We start from the raw sequence: 16,129 nt of genomic DNA, 5'->3' as shown, positions 1-16,129 counted from the left end.
CTGGGCGCGTGGGCTTCAGTAGTTGTGGCTTGCGTGCTCTAGAGCGCAGGCTCAGTAGTTGTGGCGCACGGGCTTCATTGTTCCGCAGCATGTGGGATCTTCCCGAACCAGGGCTCAAACCTGTGTACCCTGTGTCAGCAGGTGGATTCTTAACCACTGTGCCACCAGGGAAGCCCTCTGTTATAACTTTTAAGTCACTGTTTCCTTACCATAGAAAGATGGTAGGAAAGTGCCTTTGATAAACAGAAGGGTGAGGGAATCAAGGTAACATGCGTGGATGTGTGGTTAAAAAATATATAAAATATTGATCACATTTTGGAATTAAAAGGAATCTTAGAGGTCATGTTAGTTTAAACCCTTTGTTTTGCTGATGGGGGATAAAAAGATTAAATTTCGACTTCAGAGGTTAACAAATCTGCCCAAAGATTTACGACTCATCAGTGGCAGAGCTGGGATTAGAACCCAAATCTCTTGATTCGATAGGGCAATGTTTTTTCTTATTCCAGGCCCCAGGTCTGCCTGGACTTCCTTTACCAAACTAGTGAGGTTCTGTCTTCCCCTCCCTCACCTCTTGGTCCACAGAAGTGAATGGGCTGGTGGCGTGTGTCTGCTTTTTCCCTTAGAGCCTGAGAAAAAAGAAAGCCAGTGCCAGGAAAGCATTTGGAAAATCTGAAATTGCTATATAAATGCCACTAAATGATAAGATTACCAGCTTGATGCTCCTCTCCCAGGAAGGTTCAGCATGTCAGAGGCGGCATAATGAAAGGAAACTATCCACTCCCAGACACGTTTTAAACTGCTGCGGTCAGTTGTCACTTTTCGACGGAGGCAGGGTGCGGGGAGCTGGAATTCCAGTGGAGTGAAGCCTCAGAGTGGGCTGGGTGTAGCCAGGTCTCAGGCCTGGGGCATGGTGCCTCGCCCACCCCTCAGGGACCCAGGTAGATGGAAGAGTTCCTCCTGGCTCGTGCACGCAGAATCGGGCGCCTGGCCCTGCAATGACAGTGTCTGATGGTGGTCCCTTGTGGCTCCTTAGAACCTACCTGCATGTCTGTTTCCCACTGACAGTGGTATCACCTATCCCACCCACAGAGGGAATCCTGTTCCAAACCAGGTCAGGGAGCGATTTCCCCTAAATGCTGAGCCCCTAGAGGGCAGGAATTGTGTTCTCTTTACCTCTGTCTCTGCTGTGACTAATGCATGCTGAGTCCTCAGTAAACATATGTTTGGCTGTTGAAGAGAGGCGTTGGGTGAATAGAAGCTGCTCTCGGGGTACCTGGGTCCCTTGCAGAGGGCATGGACCTCTCCAGCTACAGCAGCATCTCTGTGCATCTCTCTTTCCTCCAGCGTTTGTGATTGCTTCTTCCTCTAAGCTTCAGCTGCATTCACTGTCTGCACCGTCCGTGTGTTCTGATATTTATCGTTTTATCTGTATGTCCTGTCTTTGCAGCTAAATCACACCTTTCTTTGACAAGGGGAGCTCTGTTTTGTACTTATTTGGGTCACCCGTGTAGAGTACATGCTCCTCGGTGTGTGTCTTTCCATGGGGAAGTTGGTCCCCCTGATATTAGTCACCTGCCACTGAACTTGAGGCCAGTGGTGGCCGCCCTTCACTGAAGTGGCATTCCATGGGCCAATTGCTGTCGTATCTGCCTGGCATACGGGCTTATTTGGGGAGCCAGCGTTTTGAAAGGGCTCAGAGTTGATTGGTGTGAAATGAATGAAAGAAGGAAACCTTAATCACAGCCTTTTAGTGCCTGTACCCCCAGGCATGGCAGCCTCTCCCCTGTATCCCCACTGAGACCAGCACCAGATGATGCTGTGACTGTAACTGAATACTGGGTCTCCGTCCATCAAAGGGCCGATGAAAGTAGCCCAGCTTCCTTTGTGGTTGCACTCACCAGCTTGGTGGATCTCACTGTGTGGTCTCCTCCTCTTTCAGGGCTCTGGCCGACATCTTAAGACAACAGGGACCAATCCCCATAGCACACTGTGAAAGAGAAACTATCTCGGCTATCGATAGCTCTCCCAAAGAGAACACGCCGGTCAGATCATCCTCGAAAAACCACTACACTCCCGTGCGCACGGCCAAGCAGACTCCAGGTAAGTGAGAGCTGATCACCTTGCATCTTTGCTGAGGCTGGTGAGAAGTTTCGGTGGTGTTTCTGCTTCAGCTGGGCAGGAGCCGGTCCTGGAGCCCTGGGCAGGTGGCTTGTGGAAGAGCCTGGGGATTGTTCCCTTGCAGAGAGAGTGGCGTGGGAGACTGCCGCCAGGGAGTGTCCAGGCTGGAGCAGAGCTGTTGGTTTAGGGCGTCTGTGATTCAGTGAATGTCCGCGTGATCCTCTTCCCTGAAAGGACCTTGCGGTAGCCTTGGTGGTGGAGTATGGTCACCCTCTTGCTCACATGGTGGGAAGGTAGATATGTGACAAGAAGTGGCTGCACTCAGACGTAGAGACAGATGAACTGTCAGAATCTCAAAGGGACTTCCTGAGAGTAAGGATTATGTTCGAAGGGCACTTCCTGAGAGTAAGGATTATGTCTGTTGTCGGGTTACCCTTTTCTGTGCTCTGTGGATTCTCTGGATATATGATGAGTTGCCATGTGTTAGTAATATACCTTTTGCTCTTTTATTTGGTCTTTACTGTAACCCATATGGAACAATAAACAAAGCAAGGAAATAATGATAAATAATATAACTTCAGATTTATTGGGATCTTTTGCTGTGCCAGGGGTTATGCTGAACATTTTACGTGTATTGTCTTACTTATTTTTCACAGCAATCTTAGAAGTGCTTGTATTATCTTCTTTTTATATGTGGAACAGAAAGGCTCAGTAATTTTCCCAAGCACATACGGTTGGTAAGAAAGCAAGCTGGCAGTCAAACTGAGGCATGTAGGTAACAACGGTCAGGTCTAGAAACCCTAGTGTCCTAATCCAGTTTGGGACATGAATCCAAAGTATCTGGGTGGATGGTCTCCTTATAAGTGCAGGTGGGGAGCTCATCTCTTACTGTGAGCATTACCAGTCTACTACTGACCCCAGTCTCAGACACAGCTTCTGCTTTGATACTTGGATTTGAAATCTTCACATCTGTCACCCTATAGCTTTTCAAAGGATGGGCAATATGGTCTGAACTAAACCTGCAATAAAGATATGCAGCCACTAGGTGGCAATAGATGTGTCCCAAATTCAAACTAGCAGATGTGCTGTTGAAACCAAATTGGTCTTCCATTCATTCTTTAATTTTCTTAAATTTATTAAATCAGAAATCACATACTTGCCTTTAAGGTAATAAGAGTTAAGTCATTTGAGACTCTGATAAAAGTTAAGGACATTCGCCTCCCCCAAATATATACATATGAATATATATATCCATCCAACATTTTGCATAGGATTTAAGGGGATTCATAGACCCTTCTGAAGTTAAAAATCCCTGATTTAAAAGTAGGGATGAGAGATCCACCTTTTCAAAAAGTCTAAGATGCATTTTTAGCCTGAATATCATAGATGTTTAAAATGTAAGCAATAGAAGAAGTGGGCAAAAACCCTGAGACAAGTAGTTGTCTCCTTTGCTGCATAGTAGAATCACCTGGGGAAGCTCTTAAAAATGCTGATGATGCTGGTGCCTGGGCCTCACAAATTAACCAGAATTTCTAGGGATGCTGCTGGCAGCAGTATTTTAAAAAATCACTTGAAAGTGATTCTAACATGCAAGACAGAATAAAGAACCACTCGTCCAGATGGATTCCTTTATTTTATGAAGGAAGACACTGAAAGGTTGTGCCAGTAGTTCTCAAACTTGGCTGCACATTGGAATCACCTGGGGAGCTTTAAAAATTAAGGGTACCTGGGCCCCACCCCCAGAGATCATAGTTTAATTGATGTGGGGGCGTGGCCTGAGCAGGAGGTGATTTTAATACGGAGCAGAGTTTGGGAATCACTGGGCTGTGGAAATTGCAGAAAGGTGCCATTCTAGCTAATGTTTTGAAGTCAGGCTTCTCCAGAACGTTGTCTGTGATTCTGGAACTTCAGGTCACTCTGGTACCCAAAGTACCCCTGGGAGTTTACCTTCATCCCTCTCTCTTCCAATTTTCTCTGTCTCATTCACAAACCAGCTAGTTCCCAGCCACTGAGTCCAGACTGATTAAGTGGATGGTCTAGATTTGCCCTTAAATGCCTTTCACAGGGAGGGAAGATTTGTCTTCTTCTGGTTCCTATATACATCCTCTCCTCTGTTAATCTGAGAAGAGAAGCTTAAAGTTAAATGATTCACTCCTGTGTTTTGAGAAATCCCTCCTATGTATTTCTCAAATTGGAACTCTTTACTTGGCTTTTAGAGATGGGAATTGTTCCCTGGCCCAGAAAGCATTCTCAGTGGTGATGCTTACATTTAAAAGCAATTTCATAACTATCTGCAACATCTACAGCTTGTAATGGACACAGCTGCTTTTCCGAATAGCTGATCCTTTGCCACAGAAGACTGCATTTTGAGCAGAAGTCTAAACAGAACTTTGTACAGGTGTTCAAAGTGGAGATTTACTGTGATTTTGCCACTGGTCAAATCCACAGATCACCGATCATAGGAGGATGGTGGCAAGAGTCTTGTAGAGGGATCTTGAGGACAGAAATCCCAGGAGGCATCATAGCATATGAGTAGTTTTGCTACTCAAAATACTGTCCAAGGACCAGCCACATCATTGTGAGAAATGCAGAATCTCAGGCTCCATCTCACCCAATGAAGGAGAACCTGCATTTTCATGAGATCACATAGCGAGTAAAATTTGAAAAACCTTGGAAAAACATGGGCTCTGACATATGCCTCTCAGTTTGTTTTCTGACCCGGTCACATGCTATGTATGTGACCTGGACAAGTTTCTTCGTCTTTCTAAGTTTCCTCATCTGCCCTTGAGACTAAAAGTACCTGCTGTGTGGAGTTGTTTAATAAGTTAAGCCAAGGAGAGCACTTAAAATAGGTCCTTAATGTAACAAACCTCAATTTTAGCCGTGGCCGGGCTATGGAGTTTTGCCCAACTCACGGCAAACAAATCAAATTAATGAGAGAAATAAAGGCATTGGTATCCTTAGACCAGGCAGGGTCCATGAGGTCGTGTCTGGGATGAAAGCGCCTGGCCCCAAGCCTTCTGTGCTTGACCCCTGCCTGTGGCACATCCTCTGAGGATAAAAGGGCTTGTAGGGCTTTATGGGGTTCTTGCAAGCCAAAAGCATACCAAACCGAAACCAAACAAACAAACAAAAATTTATATTTTTTGTTTGGTTTAGGTAATGGACTGAGGGTCCTGTCTTAATAAGAACAATGGTACCGTGAGTATGGGGTACCCACTGTGTGCTGGGTAGTCTGTTAGGTACTTTATTTACAACACACAGTGGATCCTGTAGCATTTCTTAGGTATAGGATCTCCTATTTCCACATTAGCAGAAAATTCCTCTTTCCTTCTATAAGAGCCCTTTACCCTAACCTAACTCTTCCAGAAATCCCTTTCCAACTTTAAAAGGAGCTTCAATACTGGACATTTACTTTGGACCCAGAAAATCAGCAAAGCCCATTTCCATCTCCCACCCCGCAAATCTGGCTGCCTCTAGACCCCCACTCCTCGAAGTGTGGTCCATGGACCAGTAGTGACTGCATGCCATGAGAGCTGGTTAGAAATGCAGACTCTTGGGCCCTTCCCCAGACCTACTGATTCAGAATCTGCATTTTAACAAGGTCTTTAGGTGATCTGTACACACATTAAAGTTGAAGAAGGTCCCTTTAGCACAGAGAGCCTCAGCCCTGACTGCACATTGGAACGAAGTAGGATATTCTGAAAGTACTAATGCCTGGCCCTTGTCCCAAAGATTCTGATTTAATTGGTCTGGGGTAGAACCTAGGCATTAGCATTTTTCAAAAACTTCCCACACAGTTCCATTGTTCAGCAAACTGAGAACCAGAGCTAGAGGGAGATTATCAAATAAGGCAAACATCCTCGAGGACTGTGGAGTTTGAGCTCACATCAAGACCCACAAGGTAGAGCTTGGCCGGTCCTTCTTACTGGGCTGCAGGGTTAAGTCCTCTCCATGGCAGGTGGGCAGGATGGAGCAGAAGGCCTGGGCTCATCTGAGAGACGGATGGGGGTCAGCCTGCAACCACGAATGGGGACACCTGGGCAAGAGCAGGCACAAGCAGACATATGGTTGGCCCTCCATCCACTGATTCAGCCAACCTGGATCCTTTACTATGTTTACCATCCGCAGTTGGTTGAATCCTCGGATGTATATGCAGATACAGAGGGCTAACTGTAAGACTTGTGCATCTGTGGAATTTGGTATCCGTGGCAGTTCCTAGAGCCAATCCGGTGGATACCAAGTGCTGACCATCAGAATTGATTAGCAGGCCAAGCGGAGCCAGGCATCAGGAAACGTATCACGTCGGCAGTTGCAGGTCCCCTGAGCCCAGGATCTCAGAGGCTCGCGGTGGGCTTCATAGATGCGGAGGAGTGGGGACCTCACGTGACTGGCCTGACTCACTCTAAAGAGCCTGTCTTGGGGCAGCTAGGGGGAGAGTGGTGTACCCATCCCTTGCTGTAGCAGTGACTTCGTGTATTAGGTTTCCAGAGTCTTGATATCCAACTCCCCATGATCAAGAATGGCGTCTGCTGGAGGAAGTAAGTACTTACGCCCCAGCTACACAACACTGTGAGTTGTGTACCTGGGTGGTCAGTCACCTGCCTGCTGCCGCGTGTGTTAACAGCAGACCAAGGGAGCCGAGGGGCGTGACTCCAAGCTTCGCGGAGACCAAGAATGAAGGCTGGACAGTTGACAGAGGGGCTCTCAGTCACAGCGCTGCGTGGCCCGGCCCCTCGCTGCTCTGTTGAGCTCAGCTCTTATTACCTTCCGCCTTTCTCTCTGGGATCCAGACGCCAGACCCTCCTCACGCCACGCGTGTTCTTGCCTCGGGGTATTTCCCCCTCTGTCTTGTAGCCAGAAGCTTTCCAGCACCAGATATTTGTGCTGTGGAAGTTGATGCTCAGGTGGTACCACCTTTCCTAACCTCCTCATCTGCTCCTGTCCCCTGCTTTATTTTCTTCCGAGCCCCTGTGCCATCTAACATCATATATTGGTAAGTTCACTGGTTTATTGTCTCTGTCCCTACCAGAATGTAAGCTCCGTGTAGGCAAGGGTTTTGTCTTTCTATTCGCTGTGGCATCTCAGATCCAAGAACATTGCCTGGAAGATCATCGTAATTGCTCAGTGACTATTTGCAGGGAATGACAAGATGGTCCTTCGCTTGGATGGATGTAGGAGCCAGCCTGCAGGTGTTAGTTACCTACCTGAGTGCTGCAGAGCTCTCCTCAGGTTGTGTGCCTCTCTGCAAAATTAGCAAGGGGTTGGTCACGTTGACAGCCTAGTGGGCTGGTCATCCAGTGGAGAGCTGAGCTGGGAGGCCCTGGTTTCCAGTGCCCAGGCTTCTCCCCAAGCCCCACGGCTTCTCTCCTCCCATCTGGGGCCAACCCAGGACGTTAAGACTCAGTGTGGCCAGAGGCTGGGAGCTTTGCTTCCCTGGCTGGGCTCAAGAGAGGCTGACACCCGGGGGCCCTGGCCATTCTGTTCCCTCTGCCAAGAAAGACTTCTTTACAGAGGTCTTAGAAGCGCAGGTAGCTCTGAGTTCATCTTCCCAGGAACAGGTTTAAGGCTGCAGGTAAAGCCCAACAGCCTGGACCATGCACCTGAACTCTGGGAAACTTCTGGTCAACCTCAGCCCCTCATGGGCAATGGGACTTTTCTTTGCTCAGTCATCCCCAGGGGAACAGGACTGTCTTGTTCTAGAAGAGGCTGAGCTGATTGCCCCATGAGACTTCAGAGCTCTAAGGGGATGGTGAGATCAGCTGACCAAACCTGCCCTTGGCGTCAGAGGAAGCTGAGGCACACGGATGTCACCCAGGTGGGAGGTGGTCAGGCCAGGCCTCCAGTGTTGGAGATGAAATGTGGTGTGTGCAGCTCGACAGACCTGGGTGTGACTCTTGGCTCTGGGAAGTGGGAATGACTAGCACCTGCCTCACAGGGCCATTGAAAGAGTTGGATGGAATGGCCCCCGTGTTTTAAGTGCTCGGCCCCGGCTCGGCTCAGAGCCCGGGCTTGGTAGCCGTCTTCATCTCCGTCATCACCATGACCATCCTCTCTGTCCTCAGCTGCCTCTTCTCCATCTCTCTTGGCCATCCTTTGTCACTGCTGAATTTTCTCTTGGTAGTAATTTCTTCCCAAAACTGTACCTGTTGTTTGGATGCTGTCCCTGTGGACTGCTATTGGCCTTTTCCAAGTGGAGTCTCCTTATTCTCTGCCCAGATGTTACATCACCTCCCTTCCCTCTACCCCATGCCCTGTTCCTGCAGCCGTTGGTCCCAGCAGATCTCTGCCTGGGGATGATGTAGGGTGGATGGAAGGCTGACCACAGCAACCATGTGGGGCAGTCGCTGCTACTGTCGCCTCCTTGCAGGGTCCAGAAAACCCAGGAAGTTCACTGAGTCAAGGCTGGTAGGAGAGAAGAGCTATCACTAATGCCTGATAGCAGAGTAACACTGATTGGTGCTTATAATATAGTTAATATGAAGTACCATTGTATGTGTGTTTCCGACATCGTATGTGTGTTTCCGACATCGTATGTGTGTTTCCGACATCGTATGTGTGTTTCCGACATCGTATGTGTGTTACCGACATCGTATGTGTGTTACCGACATCGTATGTGTGTTTCCGACATCGTATGTGTGTTTCCGACATTGCATCGTTGAATCAGCACAGCTCTGTGAAGTGCTATTGTTGTTACTCCCATTTTACAGATGGGAAGATTGAGGACGGGGGATAGGAGAACTTGCCCAAGGCCACATCCGTAGTTATTGGTAGGGGGAGGATTAGAACCCAAGCCTGGGCTTCAGGCTGTATGCTGTGGGGCCTCTTCTGTTACTGGATTCATCTGTGGCTTCAGCCAAGAATGAAAGGCAATTTAGTTGGTGGATAAAAGCAGAGACTGTGGAACCAGACTGTCTGGTTTGAAGCCAGACTCTGCCTTTATTTGCCCATCTGTAAAATGGGGTTAATAATTGTGTTTCCCTCCTAGGGCTGCTGTGGGGATTAAGTGGGTGTTAATGTAAAGTGATCAGGCAGCATTTGACAGAAGAAAACACTGTTTTAAGACTGCACTCTCTCCTCTGTTGGGCACCGCGCCACATGTGGCTGTTGAGTGCTTGAAATGTGTCTCAGAGCCTCACAAGATTTCAGAGTTGGTGTGAAAAAAAGAATGTAAAATAGCTCCATAATTTTTTATATTGATTACATTTGAAATGATAATGTTTTGGATTTGTCAGGTTAAATAGAATCTATTAAATTAATTTCATCTGTTTCTTTTCAGTTTTTTAACGTGACGACTAAGGAGTGTGAAATTACCTGTGTGGGTCACAGCTGTGCTTTGCATCCCGTTGACTTGGGTCAGGGCTGGTTTAACTGTTAAGGGTGTGGAGCATCTACTTGAGTTCAAGTTTCAGTCTTGAGCAAAAATCATCGCCGTTTGGGGAGCTTACATTGTAACGGAGGAGACATAAAGTAAACAAGTACTTAACTCCAGAGGGTGCGAAATGCTCAGGACACAAGCGGGCAGCTGATGTGTCAGAGGAAGGCTGGGAGAGGAAGGCACTTTTTAAAACAAGTTTTATTTGATTGAAGTACAGTTGATTTCCAGTGCTGTGATGACTTCTGCTGTCCAGCAAAGTGCTTCAGTTATACACATATGTACATTCTTTTTCATCTTCTTTTCCATTATGGTTTATCCCAGGATATGGAATCAAGTTCCCTGTGCTCTACAGTAAGACCTTGTGGTTTATCCATCCTATATATGATAGTTTGCATCTGCTAACGCCAACCTCCCACTCCATCCCTCCGCCACCCCCTGCCCTGGGCACTTTTGATAGTCTGGTCCTAGGAGGGGGCATTTGAGCTGGTACCCAGCTGATGAGGAGGAGCCAGCCTTGGAGGGAGCTGGAGGAAGAACATTCTAGGCAGAGGGAGCAGCACGTGCAAAGGCCCTGAGGCATGAGCAAACCTGGCCTGTTCAAGGAACAGAAAGCAGACACAGGTAGAGTGGCAGGTGTGTGACGAGAACAGAGGGGTAGACACAGGCCAGTCACGCAGGGTTTTGGAGGCCAGGGTAGACTGTGGATGTTGTTTAACTATGCTGATCTGATGTCTGGTTTAATAAGACAACCTTGGTTGCCGAGTAGTGGACGTGGGCTCTGTTGAGAAGCAGGATAGATAACCAGTTAGCATTTCTAATAGCGAGATGGGTTAATGAGAGAACTTTCTCTAACTTCTTCTTCCACAAGAAGACACCCTCCTGGTAAAGAAGGCAAGATGCAGCAGCAGTAGCCTGTGAGTTTCAGAATCAGACAAGCCAAGGCCCAAATCCCACCTGAGCCTGGACAAGCTGATAGACCTTAGTCCAGGGCTCTTCAGCAGGGCTTGGCGAACTTTTTCTGAAAAGGGCCAGACTGTAAATGTTTTAGACTCTGCAGCCGTAAGATCTCCGTTGCAGCTACTCGATTGTGCCACAGTGATACGTAAAAGAGTGGGCACCGCTGTGTTCCCATAAAACACTGTTTACAGTAACAGACGGTGGGCCGGATTGGGCCCGTGGCTGTAGTGTGTCGACCCCAGTTCTTAATTTCTCTCTGAAAGCCACAGGCACCTGCCGGGGGACCTCTGCTTCCATGTGACATGTCAGTAGGGACACATCCCTCACCAGGATGCCGTGGGGGAGTCAATGGCCCTAAAGAGGGTTGATGAATTACCAAGTCCTGGCAGAGACCAGGGTCCTCAGCTTGACCTTCTTGGTGGTTTTATCTGCCACCCAGGTGATGATGTAGAAAGCGTGCTTTCTGTATTACAAGTGATGCATTGCTAGGAGGGGTGGCCAGCACCCCCATAATGACAGACTCAGGGTTCTAAATGTCTCCCTGGGTGTGGACACCCCCAGGTTACGTCTGCTTATGGCATCTCCTCCTTGCACTGTGTCTCAGATCCCGTTTACTTCTGGTCCTCAAGACGACCTGCTCCCTTGATCCACGACCCCCCTGCCCCCCATCTCTACCAGCTCAGTTCCTCTAGGTGTCAGTGTGCTCCCCCCACCTTAACGCAGGCGGGGAGCCCTCTTTCCGTTTCACACCCTCCCGCCTGCTGCTTCTCTCCTTGACAGCTGAGCTTTGCAAAACAGTTGTCTACACCCGCTGCCTCTGCTTCCACTTCTCCTGCCCACGCCTCGGCCCCAGCACTCCGGCTTCCATCCCCTTCCCCTCAGCTCGGTGGGCGGCCCTGAGGGTCCGGGGAGCAGGCTCTGCTGGGCTCTGCTGCTAGGATGGGCCTCCCACCGCCCTTCCACCAAAGCCAAAGCTCTGGCCACCCAGACCCACTCGGTTCCTAGGGGGCGAGTTCTCTCTGCTTCCCAGGCTACACACGACGCTCTGCTCTTCGCTCTGTCTGCAACATTCTTGATGTCCACTCTCAGCCTCCCTGTGCCTCCTTCTCTCCCAGGTCTTGGCTTCCCTTTCACGGCCCCTGACTCCTGGCTGGGTCAGCACCCCCGCTCCGGCGCCCGTCACTGCAGTCGGGGGAGTGGGTGCAGGGCGTCGTTTGGGCCTCTGTGCTCTGCGGTCCCCCTAGGAGACGTCCACTGTCAGCCCAGCTCAGGACCTGGCACACGCAAGCTGTGAATCACACATTAGAAATCTTGTGTTTGGGTCAGAAGAACCAATGTGTCCCACGTGGGGAACAGCAGGTCATGTGAGAGAGTCATGTGGGTGTAGTTGACCCTCTGTTTGGTCTGAACAAACAGAGCAAATCAGTCGGTAGCTCTGGAAACGGCAGTTTTCCAATTGCATTGAAAAAAAACCTCGGATCTGGATCCAGGGAGGTGACCGGCTTGTGTTCTTAGTGTGTTCTACTGTAGGCACCCATGCCCTGTGCACCCCAGGGGAGGATTGCGGCTGCCAGGAAGCCGGAGAGCCCTGGTCTTTAAAGATATTCACAACGGACATTGCTTTTTAAAGAACTTTCCACGCGGTGACTTATTTAAATCTTGTAGTTACCCGAGCAGGCAGCCTATGATCAGGCCCACTTTGCGGATGGGGAGACTGCGGATCAGGGGCTTCAGAAGCCTGTGCAGAGTCACACAACCAGGAGGGGCTGGTCTGGGCTCTGAAGGCAGGCAGTCTGACCCCAGAGCCCATGCCCTGAGGTCCAACTGACTGGAGGTGCAGACAGGGCCCCGGGAGCCACTGCAGCTCCGTGGAGCCTGTCCCTTGGCCGTGGGTCCACGCCTGGCCCTGGCTGCCTGGTGCGTGGACTTGGGCTGGCAGGGAGGGTGCCGGAGGAGGCCATGTTTGCTCAGCCCCGGGGCAGATGTTCTCACAACGCCAGCCCCTCAGCTCCAGGACAGACCACCTTTTGCCACAAACGGGGCACTCGCCCCAGGAGGCTTTAAGCAGGGGGGTGGGGAGAGCCATTGGGCATTTTCAGCCGGGGGCTGGGGGCGCTGGCCTAGCAACTTAAGGTTTTCCCTTTCTGAGAATGTACTGGGAAGAGTAGCTGGCATTTGAGGGCTGACCCTGTGGGTCCTCCCACGCCCCAGCAGACGGGGGCTACAGGGCTGGGAACAGTGAGGCAGCCGGTACCTGGGGCCCAGCTTGTCAGCGGCGGATGTGGATCTGACCCAGGCGGCCTGGTCCTGAGCTCACTTGGTTAGTGGCTACACTGACTCGTCTTCCTCTTTGAATGCTGTGACCCCCGGGGTCAGAGCCCAGATGCAGCCAAATCACCATTCCATCTTCAGTGCCAGGCTGGTCATGAGCGGAAGGTTTCCTTCCTACTTCACAGTTTAAAGCCATTTAGAAAGTGAGTCCCGAGCTGTGTTCCAGTCCTGGGTGGGATGCTGGGTGATGGCTCTTCCCAGCACAGGGTTGCCTTGAGAAGGGGTGTGCCCCGAAGCAGAGCCTGCAGGAGTCCGAGGAACTGCCCTTGCCCTGGCCAGCCAGCTGTGCCCGACACATCCTTTGGGCCCCCAGGGCCTGGTCCTGCCTGGGAGCTGCACGAGCTCGGGCAGCCTGGCCGGGGAGGCAGTCTGCATGGGGGCCAGATGGAGCCCGATCTCACCATATGGCCGGGGAGCGGGCAGGGCCTCTGGCGGAGCTGGCCCTCTAATTACTCACCACGCCCAGGAAGCAGGAGGATTTAGAATACGTTCTGGCGGTTATCAAAGTGCAGGGGGGAAGGAAGGCCGGGGCACTGCGGACAGGGTTAGAATTCACAGTGACCTCGGTGAGTGGGCAAAACCGAGGACCGACAGAGCACAGTGTGGCGGGGACAAGAGCAAGAGGGCACTGGGCAGGCAGGACCAGTGACCGAAGGACCGGAGGGAGTGGGTGCACAGCCGGGCACTGGGGTTGCAAAGGGTGAGAGCTCCCAGGGCAAGGGGAACCAAGCCTCTATCCAAGTGGGCATTAGGGGTCTTTTTCCCCAGGGATCCCCAAGTCCATCCCACACAGTAAAGGATATTTAGGACCAATGATGGAAGAGGAGGTGGCATCCAGCCACCCATCCCTAGATGTGAAGCACCCACTATGTACTGAGCCAGGAGATGGATAAGACACAGCCTGCCTTGGGAGCTTAAATTCGGGAGCAGAAAGACCAGCCTATACAGTAAAAAGATAACCAGCCGTACAGATGCCTCACCAGAACTAGCCATGTGTTCAGAAGGTTCGCAGGCCTGGTTAGGGCAAGTGCCTTGAAGGATGGTAGGATTAAACGGGATGGCGGAGGGTGCCGCTGGCTGGTGACCTGGGAGCCGCAAGAGCCTGGAAGGCAGGGAGGCTTAAGGGTGACCGATTCCTTTGGAGTTGTTGGTTGTGGCTTTTCTGTAAACAGGCAGGGGTGATTAAAGAACTGGGGAAAAGGCCAGAAGGAACTGGAACTCTGTGTCCTGTTGGAGAAGGCTGCTCCGAGCAGGAGACTTTTCTTCTTCCTTCTCTAAACATAATGGCTGTGTCCCTGGGAGGGGCAGGGGTTATGTGGGAAGGGGCGGCAGTGCCTGCTGGGGAGGTGCCATATGGCTTATTTGGGATGATGATGGGGGTTAGGGGTGGGACGAGGTTGCACCCTGCAAGGGGGCTTGCAGAGGGGGCTTGTGAGGGTCTAAGGTGAGAGGTGCACAGAGGCGGAGGGACGAGGAACACAGCCCCTGGCAGCAACTTGGGAGGAAGGAAAGGGGGAGGTCAGGGTGGGACTCAAGGTACACTGATCCCTTCGTTCATACAAAAACAATTTTGGTCCTTTACTGGGTGTCAGGCACCGGGGATGTGAGAGGGAACAAAGCCAGGTCCCTAGTCTCAGCACTTACATTCAGATGGAGGAGACAGAAAAGAAACTTATAAACGCACAACACAAAATCAGATAATGGTAAGCGCTTTGAGAGAAATAGGGCAGGAAGGGAGTAGCCAGTGATGGGGATTGGGGGGAAGAAGCCTGATTTGAAGAAGAGACCCCATTACTGGTCAAATTACTGAAGCAGGGACCTGAATGACAGAGAACAAGCCACGTGTGACCATATGCTGGGTGGAGGTGAGCGCTGCCAGGTGTGTTTGGGGAACGGAAAGACCAGAGTGGCTGGAGCGGAGAGAACCAGGGTGGAGATACAGTAGCGGAGGAGGTCAGAGAGGTGGGGCTTCGCTGGTCATGTGAGGGTCTTGGGTTTCAGTCTGGGTGTGATATGGAGTGTTGTAGGGCTTGCAGCAGAGGAGCGATGTGACTTGACCTGTGTTTTACATAAGCACTCTGGTCCTCACTATGGTTCAGCATAGATACTGGACAGGCAAAGGCGGAGGGAACGAGATGCTGGGAGGAGGTGGAAGCTATTGCACCATCCAGGAGATGGGAAAGAGATGGAGGCTTGGACCAGGATGCAGGACCTAAGAAAGACTCAGCTTCAGGGCTTATTTATTTATTCGTAACATCTTATACTGAATAATTTTAAACTGGTGGAATATTTTCAAGTGATTGAGTGACGCAGTGGACACGTGTGTGCCCTTCACCCATGGTTAACATTTGCTCCTCCCTCTTCCTCCTCATCACCACCATCATCACCATCACCGTCATTATCACCATCACCATCATCAGCATCAGTGTCATCAGAACTGAACCACATGAGAGTAAGTTGCAGATACGATACCATGATTCTACACTCCCACTACTCTAATCGTGTATCTTCTAAGTTCAAGGATGTTCTCCTACATCACCATGAAACAATGACTAGATTTATGAAATTCATCTTTGTTGCAATACTAATATCTAATGAAGAGTGCAGGATATATTTGAAAGTAGAAGTGACAGCATTTGCTAATTGATTATATGGAGGGTATGAGGGCAAGACAGGAGTCCCAGATGACTTCAGAGATTTTGGCCAGAGCAAATGGTTGATGAGAATGGCTAGGCCAGTGCAAGGACCTGGAATGAATAGCTGAGAACTCTTAGCCAAAGGAAAATGAGGAAGGGTCTGAGTGTTGGCAGATGAGCTGAGCTGGGCTGGGCTGTCCAGTGGCTGTTGCCACAGCAGTTATAAGGGAAGTCATAGAATCTGGCTTGCTTTCTCTACACACACACACCCCATAGGGTACATATACATATACATGCATGTACAGACTTTCTTCTCCCAGGGATCTAGACCTGAATTTAGCCATGGATTTATCTCACCGTAACTAAGCAGAGTCAGTAATGACCCATTAGACTCTAAGTGCGTCAGGGACAGGAACATGTCTGCTTTGCTTACTGTATTCATGGTGCACATATCTTGGCCCTTAGTAGTCATTCAATAACTATATCTTGAATAAATGAATGACAGAATGAATGCTCTTACCTCATACATCAGACAGGAGGCAGCCATTGTAAGTATATATCGGCAAATGACAGAATACCTAAAATAACAGTTGCTGATACAAAAGAGAAGGTTCTCTTTCTCCTGTAAAAGAAGTCAGTCCAGGCATGGTCTGACTCTATAGTATAAGGGAGCTTCTTATATCTGGTTGCTCTGGCTTCCTAAGCACGT

The 16,129-nt window shown here is 50.0% G+C and overlaps 1 protein-coding gene across 4 annotated transcripts in view; it reads left to right on the top strand.

Annotated features, from left to right (window-relative positions):
• SHISA6 (shisa family member 6) overlaps window positions 1-16,129 on the top strand; it is a gene marked incomplete at both ends in the record, with an annotated part of 244,373 nt that overhangs the window by 21,021 nt on the left and 207,223 nt on the right. For all 4 annotated transcript variants that reach the window (XM_082605541.1, XM_082605540.1, XM_082605539.1 and 1 more), the window contains one exon: window positions 1,940-2,100. In XM_082605541.1, coding sequence (XP_082461667.1) covers window positions 1,940-2,100 — 161 coding nt within the window. The remainder of the gene's footprint in view (window positions 1-1,939; window positions 2,101-16,129) is intronic.

Source organism: Mesoplodon mirus (genome assembly GCF_964341445.2).
Source record: "Mesoplodon mirus genome assembly, chromosome: 18".
In the NCBI taxonomy this organism is placed as follows: Eukaryota; Metazoa; Chordata; class Mammalia; order Artiodactyla; family Ziphiidae; genus Mesoplodon; species Mesoplodon mirus.
The sequence above is the reverse complement of the archived record's forward strand: the minus strand, read 5'-3'. Positions and strand labels throughout refer to the sequence as shown.